A 17324-nucleotide genomic window follows, 5' to 3' on the forward strand; every position below is an offset into this window, starting at 1 on the left:
TTCTCTTCTGCAGCTGTTGAAGTGGCAGTTCATGCCCGCCAGTGTACCAGGCTACATTTCTGGGGTGGTGAAATACACATTATGTGCAGATATCTGGGTGTATTTAACAGCTCCTCCCTCAAGGTCTCTCCCCTCAAGCTTTCAGGAGATTTGCAGATATGGGTGGAGTTCAGGAAATCACAACATGGGCAAACTTTTTTTTAAAATCTATTTTATCGATTTTTTATAGAGAAGAAGGGTGAGGGATAGAGAGTTAGAAACATCAATGAGAGAGAAACATCGATCAGCTGCCTCCTGCACAATCCCTACTGGGGTTGTGCCCGCAACCAAGGTACGTGCCCTTGACCGGAAACGAACCTGGGACCCTTCAGTCCACAGGCCAACGCTCTATCCACTGAGCCAAACCAGCCAGGGCTATTTTTTATAATTTAAAAACTCTGCTCCAAAAATTAAGTCCTTACCGGTGGAAGTTCAGGATCTTGCCATGCAGTTAAATGCATCTGTAGAGATGGCTGAATGTGTGCTTGCTTGTCTCTAGGTTGATGGGTTGGTCAGTTTCTAGCCCTTGTCCATTTCGATGATGAGAGCTGAGCTGTCACATAAGATATCAATCCAGGAGCCTATTGATGTTCCTGGAGATATTCTAGGATTGATTCAGCACTTGCCTAATTGAAGCTGAATTATAATCAGTCAACTTTCAGTGGTTAAGGTTGACTCACCACAATGCATCTATTTGCCATCACCTGTAGAAAAGGTGCATCGAGGGGGTGTAGGTTGTGTTTCTAGCACTAGTCCAGGCAAGAAGTTATCTTAACAGAACAAGTTTCTGGTTTGTGCAGATGTGTTTGGTCAGGGGGCAGGCACATTCAGTTAGCTGGGAGAATGCTCATGGTCGCCATAACTCCCTGCCCCGTTTGCTATCTCTCTGGAATCCTCAGATCCACGCTCCTCTGCCAGGTGCTGTAGGTTCCTGCAGAATGCTTGCCTCTGGCTCCCTCGCTGCCAGCAGGGCTCCCCAATGGAAGGCATCAGAGCCTCCACAGTCTCAGCTCTCACTGGGCTCCAGTAATACCGTTTCCTCCCCTCATTCCTTCAGCTGAGGGTCATTGCTAGTCCCTGGGTGCTTCACTGTCCCTGTTGGGTCTCTTATCTTTGCGATCCCATAAAGTCTCAACATCTGGGTTGATTTGTTTCCCATCAGGATCCTGCTGGATATGTCCATGTCACTGGTTACCATGGCTTCAGATCATTGGCTTCTTAAACTTCCCAGTTCTGATGCATTGCTCATCTAGCAACCTTCTGAGAACAGTCAGTCATCCCAACTGCATTTATCTTAAAGGAAGGAAAGTGTAACTGGTAGCATAGAGTGGCAACCTGCACATTAGTAAAACTGGCATTCGGAAAAGTGTACCAGGGTCTCATGAACAGATGAGCATGGGTCAGTCTTTGGAGATCAGTCCTCTACCAAAATCAAATTGTGCTCACAAAAGCCAGGGCCACCCATGAGTCTGGTGACATGATCAATGTTAGAATTTAGGGCAGTGATGGCGAACCTATGACACGCGTGTCAGGGGTGACACGCAAACTCATATTTTTGGTTGATTTTTCTTTGTTAAATGGCATTTAAATATATAAAATAAATATCAAAAATATAAGTCTTTGTTTTACTATGGTTGCAGATATCAAAAAATTTCTATCTGTGACATGGCACCAGAGTTAAGTTAGGGTTTTTCAAAATGCTGACACGCCGAGCTCAAGAGGTTCGCCACCACTGCTTCAGGAGATCTTGTCCTTTCCCATGCCATGTAGTCACCTCTTTCCTCACTGATCTCTCAAGCCATTTCTTCTCACTTTCCTCTGCTGACTCATCCTTCTTTGTCAGCCAATGGAGTTTCTTGAGGCTCAGGCCTAGGCCCACTCTCTCCTCACTCCATGGCCTCCCTGTGTGCAGTCTCTGCCCACAGCTTCAGTTACCATCTTGGTGTCAGTGGCCCTGCATTTATCTCTAGCTCAGACCGCCTCCAGGCTCAGGCCCTAACTGCTGTGCGGTATTTTTTCTCACGTGTTTGGCAATCACTTAAAATTCTAAATGTTTGTCCTAGCCTAATCAGTCTATGGCCATCAGAAAGGACCTGGTAGTCTCCCAAGGTCGGGTTTATGGGCTCATTGTAGTGAGGGAGACCACACCCCAGAGGAGCCGGGGCATCGTGCCAAAAATGAAAGGACAGAGCTGCTGTAGCATTTGGGCAGGTGGAGTTAGGTGAAGTGCAAATGAAGTCATGTGCTGATGGCCTCTAAGCAAAGCAGGGCTGTGTGCCAAGGGGTCAGCATCAGGTCTCACTGCAGTGGACCCAGGGCCCATTTCCTTGAAAACTACAAAACGTACATCGATGAGCACTTAGTGTCTAGAAATCCCTATTTGAATCCCTGCAGCTAGCTGGAGATCAAGGCTGCTGCTCGGTCCCAGTGATTCTGACTCTGTAGGTGAGAGTGGGCTGTTTCCTTCTTACTGGTATAAGTAAAATTTCTGGTAGTGTGGGATTTTACAGAATAAGCTTTCTCTGAATAAGAAACTAGCAGTCACTGAAAGAAGGGTCATTATGACTCTTTACAGTTGCAGTGTGTCCATGAGAGAAGTATTGTTTCCTGTTAACATGGCAGCTAGCTTACTGTGTGTCTTGTCCCAGCCTGACAATTGCAGGACAGAGTTTCACTGTCTCAGAGCAAGCTCATTTTTACTTTCTTTTTTTTAATTTTTATTTTTTAAATATATTTTATTGATTTTTTACAGAGAGGAAGGGAGAGAGAGAGATAGAGAGTTAGAAACATCGATGAGAAAGAAACATCGATCAGCTGCCTCCTGCACAACTCCCACTGGGGATGTGCCCGCAACCCAGGTACATGCCCTTGACCGGAATCGAACCTGGGACCCTTCAGTCCGCAGGTCGACGCTCTATCCACTGAGCCAAACCGGTTTCGGCTCATTTTTACTTTCTACGTTGGACTCATTATATTAGCCCCCCTCATGATATCCATCCTCCCTCCTCACCTAAAACTGTGCTGCCTGACTCCCCAGACCATCCACACACAGACCAATCGAGGATCCTCCTTGTTGCCCACTTCTCCTGCTCACTATTCAACCCTCACTGGTCTGCCAGTAAGTCCTACACATTTTCCCTCACGGGTGCAACCTGAGTTTGTCAGCTTACCTCCATTGTCACCGCCACCACCTGAGTCCAGGCCCCCATCATTTTGCCTGAATCTCTGCCTCCTGGCAGCATTCACTCATTGCCACTCTCCAGTCTGTTCTATGCACTGTAGCCTAAGTAATTAAAAAAAAAAAAATCCTCATCCTAGCTGGTTTGGCTCAATGGATAGAGGGTTGGCCTGCGTACTGAAGGGCCCCAGGTTCGATTCTGGCCAAGGGCACGTGCCTGGGTTGCAGGCTGGATCTCCAGTAGGTGGCGTGCAGGAGGCAGCCAGTCAATGATTCTCTCTCATCACTGATGTTTGTCTCTCCCTCTCCCTCTCTAAAACCAGTAAAATATGTTTGAAAAAACAAAAAGATTAAAAAGAAATCCTCACCCCAGCCCTGGCCAGTGTTCTCATTGGTTAGAGCAGCGGTTCTCAACCTGTGGGTCGCGACGCCTTTGGTGGTCGAACGACCCTTTCACAGGGGTCACCTAAGACCATCCTGCATATCAGATGTTTACATTACGATTCATAACAGTAGCAACATTACAGTAATGAAGTAGCAACGAAAATAATTTTATGGTTGGGTCACAACATGAGGAACTGTATTTAAAGGGCCAGAAGGTTGAGAACCACTGGATTAGAGCATCAGCCCGTGCACCAAAGGGTCTCGGGTTTGATTCCCAGTCTAGGGCATGTGCCTGGTTTGCAGGTTTGACCCCCAGCCCTGGTCAGGGAGTATGCAGGAAGCAACCAATCTGTGTGTTTCACCTGCTGTATATCCCCTCCCTTCCTTGCTCCTTCCCTCTCTCCCTCCCCCTCTTCTCCCCTCCCTACCTTCTTCTCTCTCTAAAAATCAATGGAAAAATATCCTCAGATGAGGATTAATAGCAACAACAACAAAAATACCCGAGGATATGTTTAGAGAGAAGAAGGGGGAGGGAAACATCAATCGGTTGCCTCCCATATGCACCATGGCTGGGGATTGAACTCAAAATCTTTGGATCTTCAGGATGAAGCTCCAACCAACTGAGTGACCTGGCCAGGGAAGCCCAAGTAATTTTTAACAATTCAGTCTTTTTTTAACCCTCACCTGAGGTTATATTTTTTAAAATTTATTTTTAGTGTTGAGAATATTACAGATGTCCCTCTTCCCCTCAATCCCTTTACTTTCCTCCACTTGGCTCCTGCCCCACCCCAGGCCTTCACTTTACTATTGTCTGTGTCCATGGGCTATGCAGATATGCATATAAGTTCTTTGGTTAATGTCTTCCCACCTCCTCCTCTCCCCTTCCTTCTGAGATTTGTCAGTCTGTTCCAGGCTTCTATGTCTCTGGACCTATTTGTTCATTAGATTCCACACATAAGTGAGATCATGTGGTATTTGTCTTTCTCTGACTGGCTTATTTTACTTAGTGTAATAATCTCCAGGTCCATCCATGGCGTCTCAAAGGGTAAGAGATTTTTTTTTTTTACAGCTGCATAGTATTCCATTATATAAATACTAGAGGCCTGGAGCATGGGATTCGTGCACTGGTGCGGGGAGTAGCCTGTGGGGATCGCCTGCTATAGCGCCACCATTCATCCCAGTCAGCCGAGTGGCTGTGAATCTGCCCTCTGAGCGGCTGTTCCCTGGTCCAGCATTCACCTCTCCAGGGGACCCATTCAGGGACAATAGCACTGAGAGGCGGCGGAGTAGGCCTCAAACCCGCAGTCGCCATGAACCTGTCTCCCAGCCTCCAGGGTCAGCTCTGCGAGCCCAGCGGCTGCTCTGCACAGCCTGTGGGCATCCGGAGGAGGCGGCAGGGAATGAGGAGGAGGAGCCTGGGGTGAGGAGCTGAAGATCGCAGCCCAGGTTCCTGCCTGTCAGCCTGGTGTTCACGGCAGGAGCAGCCGCTCATCCTGGTCAGCCAAGCAGCGCTCCCACTGTGGTAGCCCACTGACCACCAGGGGGCAGCTCTTTCAAGCCGGCCATCAGACATCCCTCTTGCAGTCTGGGACTCCTTGCTCCTTACCACTTGGCCCCCCAACTGCCACTGCACTTGCCAGCCATGAGCCTGGCTTCTGCCTGGGCGGCGCTCCCACTTTGGGAGCACACTGCCCCCTGGTGGTCAGTGAGCATTATAACAACCAGTCATTCTGCTGTTTGGTTGATTTGCATATTTGGCTTTTATTATATAGGATACCACAGCTTTTTTATCCACTCATCTACTGATGGGCACTTGGGGCTGTTTCCAGATCTTAGCTATTATAAATTGTGTTGCTGTGCATATATTCTTTCTGATTGGTATTTCGGTATTCTTAGGATATATTCCCAAAAGTGGGATGGTTGGATCAAAAGATAGTGCCAGTTTTACTTTTTTGAGGAAACTCCATAGTGTTTTCCACAGTGGCTGCACCAGTCTGCATTTCCACCAGCAGTGTAGTAGGGTTCCCTTTTCTCCACATCCTCTCCAGCAATTCTTGATTTATTGACTGTAGCCATTCTGGCAGGTGTGAGATGACACCTCATTGTGGATTTAATTTGCATCTCTCTGATGATAAGTGACATTGAGCATTTTTAACAGTTGTCTTACTGTTTCATTCCCCTGCTTAAGTCTTCAGTGGCTTCTCTTTGCTCTTAGGATAAAGACCAAAAACTAAGCAGAGAACCCACCAAAATCCACTCCCACCCTAAAACCTGAACCAAACTGTGCCATAGTTGGAAAGGCTGGATGTTGCTTTACTCAGCCTCAGATACAGTCTCACTTCCTTATCTGTCTGCCTAGTTATGATGCATCACTTTTTAGATGTTGTCAGAGCATTCTGTACTCTTCCTTCAGACAAAATGGTTTTATTCCCATCTTAAGGTACAAGTTGGTGGGAGTACAGAGCCCCTGTTTATATGTTCTGTGCCTGGCTGACTACTTGGTCCTGAGAAACCGCCCTGCCCACCCTCCTAATTTATAGCCGTATCTCATGAAGCTACTAGTATATGTACTACAGGAAACTAGGTGCTAAGAGAAAGAAAAGATTGCCCTGGCTGGTGTGGCTTAGTGGATAGAGTATTGGCCCAGGAATGGGTTCAATTCCCAGTCAAGGACATGTACCTGGGTTTCAGGTTTGATCCCAGCCCTGGTTGGGGTTTGTGCAGGAGGCAGCCAATCAGTGTGTCTCCCTTCCACTCTGTCTGAAAATCAGTGGGGAAAAATATCCTTGGGTGAGAATTAACAGAGAGAGAGAGAGAGAGAGAGAGAGAGAGAGAGATCAGAGTGGATTGGGGTGGTTGTAGGAGGCTTTACTGTGAACTTGAACTTCAGCTGACCCTTGGAGACATCTGCTTCTCTGGCCTAAGCCTGACCTAAAGTGCCTTACCTAATTTGGGCTCTTAAGTTCTTACCACTTGGGTAATACGAAAGAAAACAAAAACACCCCTCCCCCTTTTAAAATAAGGATTAGGTTTGTTGGCCCTTTTGGGCCTTCCCAGAGGCCTGTCTTCCTAGACTAATCATGTGAGCCATGGTACAGAGAATGGACCCCACGGAGTAAAAACGGATCACTTGTTTAAAAGTCAGCCAAAGGACTTACACTGATAAGTATCAAGTAGATACGGGACTTCATTGTGACTCTAGCATAGTAACTCCCTTTGGGAAAGTGGGCAGGTAAGTGGTGGATTTTGGAATAACACTGACAAGGGTGCGGCCAGAGAATCTATAGGGAATGAGAGGCATGATTTTTTAGAAAAGTGGAAACTTTTAGACTAGAATGATGTCATGTATGAAAGTCACAAAAAGGAGTAAGCAGGATTGATTGTGGGTTAATGAGCTAATTTTTTCTGCTTGACATATGAAGCAAGGGTTGAGGTATAGTAGAGTCAGGTATAGTTGAGGTCAGTAAGTGTGAGAAGCTTATAGAAGATAAAATAATCCTGAGTTATTGTTTTTAATTTGAAACGAGAAGCAACTGGAAATAATGACATGAAAATGACATAGAATAGTCATTAAAATTATGTTTTCAGGGGAATGATTTTTGTATCTGAGTATAGGATAGGCTTGAGGGATTGGATGGAAGATGGAGTATTAATGAGAGTGTGCTCACTGAGGAAGGTTTGGGATTATAGCCACATGGATGGAGTTGGAGGGAGATATGAAGAAATGATACATCTTGGTACGGAAGTAAGGGCAGAGCTCAGCAATGGAAATACAGAGATGTGGGAGTAATCCGTATCCTGCGTCTAACTCATGTGCCTGGTATTACCCTGTCTATGAAATGAGGACAGTTAGGCTTACCTCACAGGAAGTGTAAGTCTTAAAGTGGGATCCTCTTTGGGACAGTGCACAGCTCGGGTGCCCGCGATAAAGAGGACCTCCTCAGGTGGAGGGTTTGCTTAACACTTGGTGTCCTGAAGAAAGCACTGTTCCTGGCCCAGCACTTCCATTCTGGCTCAGACACTGACGCCCATGAATTTGGAAAAGGTGTAGGGAGGTTTGGAATAGGTCTGACCTGGGTGTGAATTGCAGTTCTGAGGCATGAAAGTTAGCCCACCCCCCATGTTCTCCTCCTTGGGTGTATTCATTCAGCAGTGAGGGAGTTATTCCTGCCTCAGTGGGTGTCAATAACTTATTTATTTATATTTTATTGATTTTTTTACAGAGAGGAGGAGAGAGGGATAGAGAGTTAGAAACATTGATGAGAGAGAAACATCGATCAGCTGCCTCCTGCACACTCCCTACTGGGGATGTCCCCGCAACCAAGGTACATGCCCTTGATCGGAATCGAACCTGGGACCCTTCAGTCCACTCTGTCCACTGAGCCAAACTGATTAAGGCTCAATAATTTATTTTAAACTGGAGAATCCTGTTGTTGTTTTTTAATTAAAAATTTAAAAAATACTGTTGAGAGTATTACAGATGTCCCTCATTTTTTTTTTTTCCCATTGCTGGGAACCACACTCAGCATTTCAGCATCAAGCTGCCAGAACTTTCAACTGTATCTGTTAGCATCCAGGCTTTATATCCATTTATTTTGTGCATCTATATGCAAGATGTGTCCTCAGGTAATTGTTTGTTCACTTTATGCCATTTTGGCTTATGATGGTTTCATAGGAATAGCTCTACTTTTGGATTGCGGGGGAAGCCCATACTTTGTGCTGGAAACAAACAACACCCTCCAAATCTCAGCTCAACTACAGATGGAATCCGTCAGTAGCTAATTCTAAATTCTTTTCTAAACCTATTAGAACGTGATAAGAAGGTAAAAATTAATGGGTGTTAAAAAGCCTTTATTTTGGATTTGAGACTCTTTTCATAGTTATTTTGATGGAAACAAATTTTCATAATATGAACAACTGGTAAATTTATAACTATGTCAGATGATAAAAAAGGGGTAGAAGAAATTGATCCTTTTTGTATAGTTTAAATTTCTTTGATTAATGTTTTCATTTATAGTTATCTATACCTTTCCTGTGAGCATTAAGAGATACAGTCATTCTCATGTTATTAAAACTATCAAAAAGAATTGTAAAATTCAGAAGATATATAGGTGTTGAAATGGCCTGTGATTTATATTGTTTCTATATAAATATTGTAGTCTTTCTGGGCCACCCTTCATTCGGTTAACAGTTAAATGGAGATTTCTTCTTCATTTTGAATGCTAAAGGATAACTGTTGAAGTACAGTATAGGCTTAGTGGCAGCCCCTTTCCTGTTCTAATAGTGAGGCTGGGTAGATAATGTCTCCACTAGTATATCATTTACTGTTCATATTATTTCTGTGATTTTAAAGAAATAACATATTCTTATAACAGAAGAATGAGACATATAATTAAAGTGATTGTCTTTTTTATTGAAGGACTAGCAGAAGGAATGCATAAAGAAGTGAAATTTATTTTTGTGACAAGTATTTGTAAAGTGCCTACTATGTGGCACATACTGTTGTAGGCGTTTGGGATGTATTAGAAAACAAAACATGAACATCTGTGCCCTTGAGGTGTTTTAGATGGCAGGCATGCTGTGGGCCAAGTTGAAAATGCAAGGTGGTCCAAATTCTTATGTTGAGTTCTAACCTCCAGTATCTCAGAATGTGACCTTATTTGGAGACAGGGTCTTTACAGAGATAATAGAGTTAAAGTGAGGTAATTAGGATCAATTCTAATTCAACATATGATGTATGTTTTTTATAAAAACAGGGATTGGACACGGGAATATGTATAGAGGGAAGACGATGTGAATAGGCCAAAAGAAGATGAACTAAGGATAGAGGTCTTTGCAGCTCTCAGTAGTAACCACTCTACTGACACCTTGATCTCAGAATTGTAACCTCTAGAACTATGGGAGAAAAAATTTCTTGTTTAAATCAAATAAATAAATAAATAAAAGAAAGTGCAAGGTGGGGGTCTTGTCAGGAGGCGTGGCAGCGGCAGTGCTCCCATCTGGCCACAAGGCGGCGGCCTCACACCGCGGAAAGGCACTGCTTCCCCTGGCGAGCCTGCAGTGTGGGCGGCATCCCTGACACTGAGTTCTGGGAGGTGGCCTGTGGTAGAACGGGCTGAATTTAACCCTGTCCCATGGTCACGTTAACTTACAGTGAGTGGTGTACAGCTATACAGAGTGAGAGATTATGAAATTACCATAATGAAAGTCTTTTGGGTGGTTAAATTTCTACAGATTTTTATTTTTTTATTTTTAAATATATATATATTTTATTGATTTTTTACAGAGAGGAAGGGAGAGGGATAGAGAGTTAGAAACATCGATGAGTAAGAAACATCCATCAGCCGCCTCCTGCACACCCCCCACTGGGGACGCGCCCACAGCCAAGGTACATGCCCTTTAACCAGAATCGAACCTGGGACCTTTCAGTCTGCAGACCGACGCTCTATCCACTGAGCCAAACCGGTTAGGGCTCTACAGATTTTTACACGTGATAACATGGCTTGTAGAGTTGCAATTTCCTATTTTCATTACCATGTTTGAGTAATATACAGTTTAATAATAGAAGAAACATTTAAAAGTTAACTGCAAAGAATTTACGCTATCAATAATTTTATCTTCCTTTCATTTTGTTTCCTTGTGACCAGTTTGTATTTCATACATAATTATAAGTAATATATACACATACATATTTTCATTTAGCATTGTTACAAAAGTCAACCATGCAGTTTTCCAAGCATAGCACTTGATTGATAGTTGTTTTCTTGTGTGGCCAGGATTATGGGACAAAAGAAAGAATTCCAGTGAAAGTCATATTGTGGCATACTACCGTACATCATAAAAGGGCAGAAAAGAAACTGATTTAAGTGAGAAGAAATAGTCGCATGTTACTTCATCTTAGTTTATAAGAAACGTGTTTTAAAAAAAGGTTTGCCAGCCAATTTCATAATCTCTGTCTGAATATTGAACTTTAGGTTTTACCTTCCTTCCAGGGTAAAGGATCTCCGAAATGTAGACTCTCCAGAGCTTTTTGGATGCCCGTGTTATTCTTGGCAGGACCCCTGAGCTTCTTGTTTGGGCTTCTCCCTGAGACCCCAAGGTCTCTTTCATCTGCTCATCATTGGAGGAAGTGTCTGGAGGCCACATTTCTCCTCTTTGGTGGAGTCATGTTCCATTTTTCAGGGGTCTGTTCCTGGGACTCTGGCACCACCCTCTGTTTTTCCACCCTTTAGTATTCCCACGGCTTCCTTCCCTTGATTGCTGTCATTGGTTGTGTGGATTTCATTTAGTTAGTGATGAGAGACTAGGCTCTTGTCCCAAAGCAGTTGTCCTCAAAGTCTGTTCCCAGACCAGCAGCATCAGCCTCACCTGGTAACTTGTAAGAAATGCAGTGTCTCAGGCCCAATTCGATCCTACTGAATCAGCAGCCTGTTTGAAGGAGTCCTCTCAAAGTCTGAGAATCACTGTCCTTAGCTATCGCTACTTTAATCAGAGAAGTAACACCGTTAGCTCTGAGCACAGTTGCTCTCCTAATTTTGGTACATGGCAGCATAAAAACTGATGATTTCTCAGCCCTTGAAATCTAGGCAGTTAAAAATTTAAATTACGTATTTTTTTGATCTTTGAACGCCAGTATTTCTGCCCCATAATACTTTCTATTTAAAGTGATAATACTTTTGACTTCAAATTTATTAACGTGGATGTCTTTTGGGACCTTTGTTGGCCGTTTGAATCATCGAATGAATATGGTGTAGAGGAAGTATTCCATAGTCGCCACCTTTCAGTATGGCCTTTTCTCATCTCTATCACCATTTCTCACTCCTCCATTGACTACCACTGCAGCTGTCTCACTGAGTCACTCTGCCCGCTGGTGAGACCAGTTTTGTGAATCAGCCCCGGCTGGCACTGTCTACCACTGAGCTGCCTTCTGCTTTTTCTGGAACAGATACAAGTTTGTGCCATGAGACAGTCGGGCTTCTCAGCCCTGCCTCCAGTCCTTTAAATATACACTTTAGATCCTGAGTACAAGTTTGGCAGTAAAGTGAGGTCTTATAAACAGAAAACAAAAAAAGTGCTGTTTACTATGGGCTAAAAACTGGCAAATGTAAAAAGCAGGACTTTTAGAATATTGGTTATTCAAGGACTGGTTATGCAAATACTACCTAAGAAATGAGTGTAGATTTTCCTAATAGATCAGGTAAAATGGATGCTTAAGAGAGATTAGTGATTTGAAATACTAGGTATTTATGTCTATTTCTTGTAGATCTAGAAAGGAAGGAGCAAGAATTAGAGCAACTGAGAATGGATTGTGAGCACTTTAAAGCACGCCTGGAGACTGTGCAAGCCGACAGCATGAAAGAGAAGAAGGTATGATGCTCACAGGTCGCTGCTTAAAACACCAGCATTGTGGCTGTGTCTACTCAGAGGTGTTGGCGACTTGTCTTTCTAGTCTTTAAGGATCAGGAGATTGTATTTTTAAATGTATGTATGTATGTATGTATTTTGAATGGGTTGGAAAATAGTTGAACATTTGGATTTTATAACTGTCTATTGTGGAGATTATTTACTTGGCGCTTTTTAATAGTCACCGTTAATTTTTATGTTTAAAAGGCCATTCCAAAACATAAAAATTCATAATAAAACTATTGAAGAAAAATATTGTACACATAATTTATAATCAGAGGTGATGTATTAAATAAAATATTTTTTAATTTAGGGATCATTTATGGATATTTAAAATTAACCAATTTTATTTAATATTAGGGGAGACTAACAATATTTCTTGAAAATTACACATTAATTTTTACTTTTGGAATGGAAGAAATTTCTTCTACTGTAAAATGAACTATTCTACCCCTCCTGGTAAAATTTGGAGCTTGAATATGTATTTTTTTTAACATATATATTTTTACTGATTTCATAGAGGAGAGGAGAGGAGAGAAAGATGGAAACATCAATGAAGAGAGAGAAGCATTGCTTGGCTGCCTCCTGCACGCCCCACACTGGGGATTGTGCCTGAACCCTGGGCATGTGCCCTGACCAGGAATCAACTGTGACCTCTCCTGGTTCATAGGTTGATGCTCAACCACTGAGCCATGTCGGCTGGGCTTGAATGTATTCTTATTTTTGAATAGTAAAACAATAATTGTACTAGTAATAACTAACTAGTGTGTATTGTTTACTCCATGCTGGCAGGTGGTCAGTGACTGTCCTTGCATCTCACTTGCTTCTTCCAGCACAGCTGGGGCAGCAGGTACTACTAACTTGCAGGAATGACCCCTCCCTGTGTACAAAGTTTTATTTCATACCGTCTTCTCATGTGAAGGAATTCTGAATGTGGCTGTAAAGAGGTTTTCCAAAACGAGGGGAATTTTTATAGGCTTTAATATTGAGCAAGTAGAAAAGGTTAGGGAAAACGGTTTAGTCTTAAAACTGGGTTAGGTGGAACATCACATAGTGAAAGGTTAAATTTTAGCTTTGCTGTATTCTGTGTAGATCGTGATAAACTAAAATGGCAGTGTCTGGGCCTGAAGTATCATGGTCAGAAAGAGGTTGACCAATAGGCAAGAAGGAATTTGACCAATGTTAACAATGCAATTCATTGGTTCAGTTCCTTCTTAAATTGCTGAGACATCCTTGTTGAAGCTTACATTGGAACAGAATCTTAGATTTCCTGTTTTTTTTTTTTAAGTTGAAAGCATAGAGAAAATGCATGTTTTGCTGGCATGTTGGCTGTAATGCTTAAAAATAAACCATTCTACTAGTGCCCGTATAGAGGATGAAAGGGCCTTGGTAAAGCAGCTTCACATCACCAGCGTGTTGTTGCCTTCACGATGATCTTAGTTGAATTGGGAATATTTTATTTTATTATTTATTTATTTGTTAATCCTTTTTTCCATCGATTTTTTTAGAGAGAGTGGAAGGGAGGAAGAGAAGGAGAGAAGGAAAGAAAGAGAGAGAAACATTAATATGAGAGACACATCGATTGGTTGCCTCCCATATGCGCCCTGCACATGCCCCAACCAGGACTGGGGATCGAATCTGCAGCCCAAGTATGTGCCCTTGACTCAGATTCAAACCCGAGACTCTAAGGTGCTCATTTGGGCTGACACTAACCACCGAGAAACATTGGCCAGGGCAGAAGTGGGGATATTTTAGGTTAAACTGTTTCCAGTGAAGTTTGCTGTTTAGTAGGCCCCCCAGTGTAATACAAGTTTGTGTAACAAGACCATGTCTCCTTGCTGTGGAGAACTGGCAGCTGCCTTTTCTGTGGTCTCTGTCCAGGTCTACACAGATCATGTGCCGGACTCTGGAAGCTTATTTTAGAGTTGAGGAACCAGGAAAGAATCCAGAGGCTAGCTAGATCCTCAGTTAGAGTATTGCTAGTAAGTACTCCAGCGTGGATTAAAGTCGTTAGGGAAAGGTGGAAGGTACTAATTCCAGTATGAAAGAAGAGATCAGATAAAGAATGGACTCAAATTCATAAAGCAGTAGCACCCAACTGCCCTAGACTGGTGACTGGAACAAGGAAAACTTGGCTCCTGACCTCAGTTGAGATGTTTCCTCAGTGTGATTGAGTCAGATCAGTGGAGGAAGCCAGCTGGGCCTTGATGTGATCTATGAGACTGGCCCAGAGAGTCCTGGCAAAGCAGCCTTTGAACTCCAGAAGAGAAAGAGCCCAGCGTTTATGGTGTAGGTGAAACTGTCAGAGGGTAGCTGGGTGACTTTTTGAAGGACTGTGCTGTCACTGTAAGGTTAGAAGGAGGCTTTCCACCTGCTGGCTGCCCGTTTTTAGTGCCTGGCTGGCTTTTCTGTGTGAAGTGATCGCAGACAATGTACAGTTCCCTGTGTTCTTGAGGAGCAGGCCTTTTAGTGGTTCACCTGTGGTTTCGTCCTCTCTGTGTGTTGCTTTGTTCTGACATGCCCCTTTCACAGTCAGGACACTAACAAGTATGGACTCCACATTTTGTTATTGACATTTTTAATTTGGTAGGAAAGAGTTACTACTTTTATGGTAATAAAAGGAAAATTGTTGCAAACTTTGTACATTATTTCAGAAAACTTTTAAAAGAAAAACTAACTGATAGTATAGTTCAGTTAAAATCAGAAATAACTTCAGAGTTTGAAGGAACCTGGAAAGTATTGTACTTGATACCCTGTTATGTATCAATATTCACTTTAAGTAAGCAAATATATCAGGGTTTGATTAATGTTTATTTTTAAACAGCTTTATTGAGATATATTTTATATACCACAAAATTCATCTGTTATACAAGAATAGTTTGATGATTGTTAGTAAATTTATGCAGTTGTAAAACTATCACCCTAATCCAGTTTTTATGGTAAAAAATTATTTTGGAATAATTACAGATTCATAGGAAGTTGTAAAAAGTCCAGGGAAGTTCCCTATACCTTCACACAGTTTCCCCCAGTGGTAACATCTTGCATAACTACAGGACAAACTGAAAGCCAGGAAATCGACATTGATATAATCCCCAGAGTTTATGTAGGTTTTATCAGCATTACCTGGATTTGTTTGTATTTCCCCAATTTTGTATGCACTCATTTGTGTGTACGCCCATAGTTCTAGGCAGTTTTATCACATATAATTTTTTTTTTTTTACAATTGAATATCTAGTTGTTTTAGCATCATTTTTTGAAAAGGCAATAATTTTTCCATTGAATTGCCTTGGCATCTATGTTAAAGTTGATTGCCATAAATGTCAGTGTTTCACTGATCTGTGTGTTCATTCTTATGCCAATCCAACACTGGTTTTATTTTTATAGCTTTATGATAAGTTTTTGTTTTTGAAATCAGTGCTAGTCCTCTAACAGTTTTTCTTTTTCAAACTTTTTTTTTTGCACTTCCATATCAGTTTTGGACTCAGATTATCAACTTGTAAAAAAAAAAAAAACACCACCTTCTGAAATTTTGATAGGGATTGTGTTGACTCTGTACATCAATTTTGGGGAGAATGACCAGTTTACCAATCTCAAGTCTTCCAGTCCATGAAAATGGTATATATTTACATTTACAAGTTACCTTGGAGATATTTTGGGTTTCATTCCAGACTACTGCAATAAAGCCAAGCACACAAATATTTTGGTTTCCCAGTGCATATAAAAGTTGACACCATACTATAGTCTATTAAGTGTGCACTAAGTAGCGTTGCATCTAAAATATCTATGTACCTTAACTAAAAATACTTCATTGCTAAAAAATGTAACTATTATCCATCTAAGCCTTCGGCTAAGTTGCAATCTTTTGCTGGTAGAGGGTCTTTTTAACTCAGCTTCTGACTGATCAGCGTGTTTGTGACTATTTCTTAAAATGAGACAACAATGAAGTTTGCTGCATTGATTGACTCTTCCTTTCACAAATGATTTCTCTATAGTACGTGGTAGTGTTTGATAGCATTTTACCCACAGTAGAACTTCCCTCAAAATTGAAGTCAGTCCTCTCAAACCCTGCTACTGCCTTATCAACTATTAAAATCCTTTGTTGGCATTTCTACAGTCTTCACAACATCTTCACCAGAAGTGGATCCCATCTCAAGAAACCATTTTCTTTTCTCTTCCGTAAGAAGCAAATCCTCATTTGTTAAAGATTTATCATCACATTGCAGCATTTCAGTCATATCCTCAGGATCTAATTCCAGTTCTCTTGCTATTTCCACCATATCTGCAATTACTTCCTCCATTGAAGCCTTGAACCCCCCAGAGTCATCAATGAGGGTTGGAATCAGTTTCCAAATTCCCATTCATATTGATATTTTGATCTCTTCCAATGAATCACACATGTCCTTAATGGCATCTAGAATGGTGAATCCTTTCCAAAAGGTTTTCAATTTACTTTGCCCAGATCCGTCAGAGGAATCCCTATCGATAGTAGCTAGAGCCTTATGGAACGTTTCTTAAATCATAAGGCTTGAAAGTCTAAATTACTCCTGGACCCATGGGCTATAAAATGGATGTTGTGTTAGCAGACATGAAAACAACATTTATCTCATTGTACATACCCATTAGAGCTCATGAGTGACTAGAAGCACTGTCACTGAGCAGTAATATTTTGAAAGGAATCTTTTTTCTAAGCAGTAGGTCTCAACAGTGAGCTTAAAATATTCAGTAAACCATACTTTAAATAGATGTGCTGTCATCCATCCTTTGTTGTTCCATTTATAAAGCACTGGCAGAGTCAATTTAGCATATTCTTAAGGGCCCTAGGATTTCCTTTTATTATTATTTTTATTAAATTTATTGGGGTGACATTGGTTAATATCATACAGGTTTCAGGTATGGGTTCCTATGTTACAAGATCTGTATATTGCACTGTGTGCCCACCCCTCAAAGTCAAATCTTCTACTGTCACCATATATTAGGGTCCCGTTTACCCCCACATCTTTTCCCTCTGGCAACCACCACACTGCTGTTTGTGTTCATGAGTTTCAGTTTTATATCCTACATGAGTGAAATCATATGGTTCTTAGCTTTTTTTGACTGACTTATTTCACTTAGCATAATGTTCTTAAGGTCCATCCATATTGTTGCATCAAGAATTTCCTTCCTTTTTAAGGCTGAGTCATAGTTCCTTGTATGTATAGATCACATTTTGCTTATCTATTCATCCATTGAGACTTGACTTGCTTCCACGTTTTAGCTATTGTGACTAATGCTGCTGTGAACATGGGTGAACAAGCATGAGTCGCCTCTTCCAGAGACAGGG

The 17324-nt window shown here is 42.0% G+C and overlaps 1 protein-coding gene across 1 annotated transcript in view; it reads left to right on the forward strand.

The window, feature by feature from the left end:
- Positions 1–17324, forward strand: part of HSF2BP (heat shock transcription factor 2 binding protein) — a 72836-nt gene that overhangs the window by 729 nt on the left and 54783 nt on the right. The window contains exon 2 of the mRNA XM_006758692.2: positions 11865–11968. Within this exon, the coding sequence (XP_006758755.1) occupies positions 11865–11968 (104 nt within the window). The remainder of the gene's footprint in view (positions 1–11864; positions 11969–17324) is intronic.

This window comes from Myotis davidii, unplaced genomic scaffold (genome assembly GCF_000327345.1).
Source record: "Myotis davidii unplaced genomic scaffold, ASM32734v1 scaffold975, whole genome shotgun sequence".
NCBI classification, from domain to species: Eukaryota; Metazoa; Chordata; class Mammalia; order Chiroptera; family Vespertilionidae; genus Myotis; species Myotis davidii.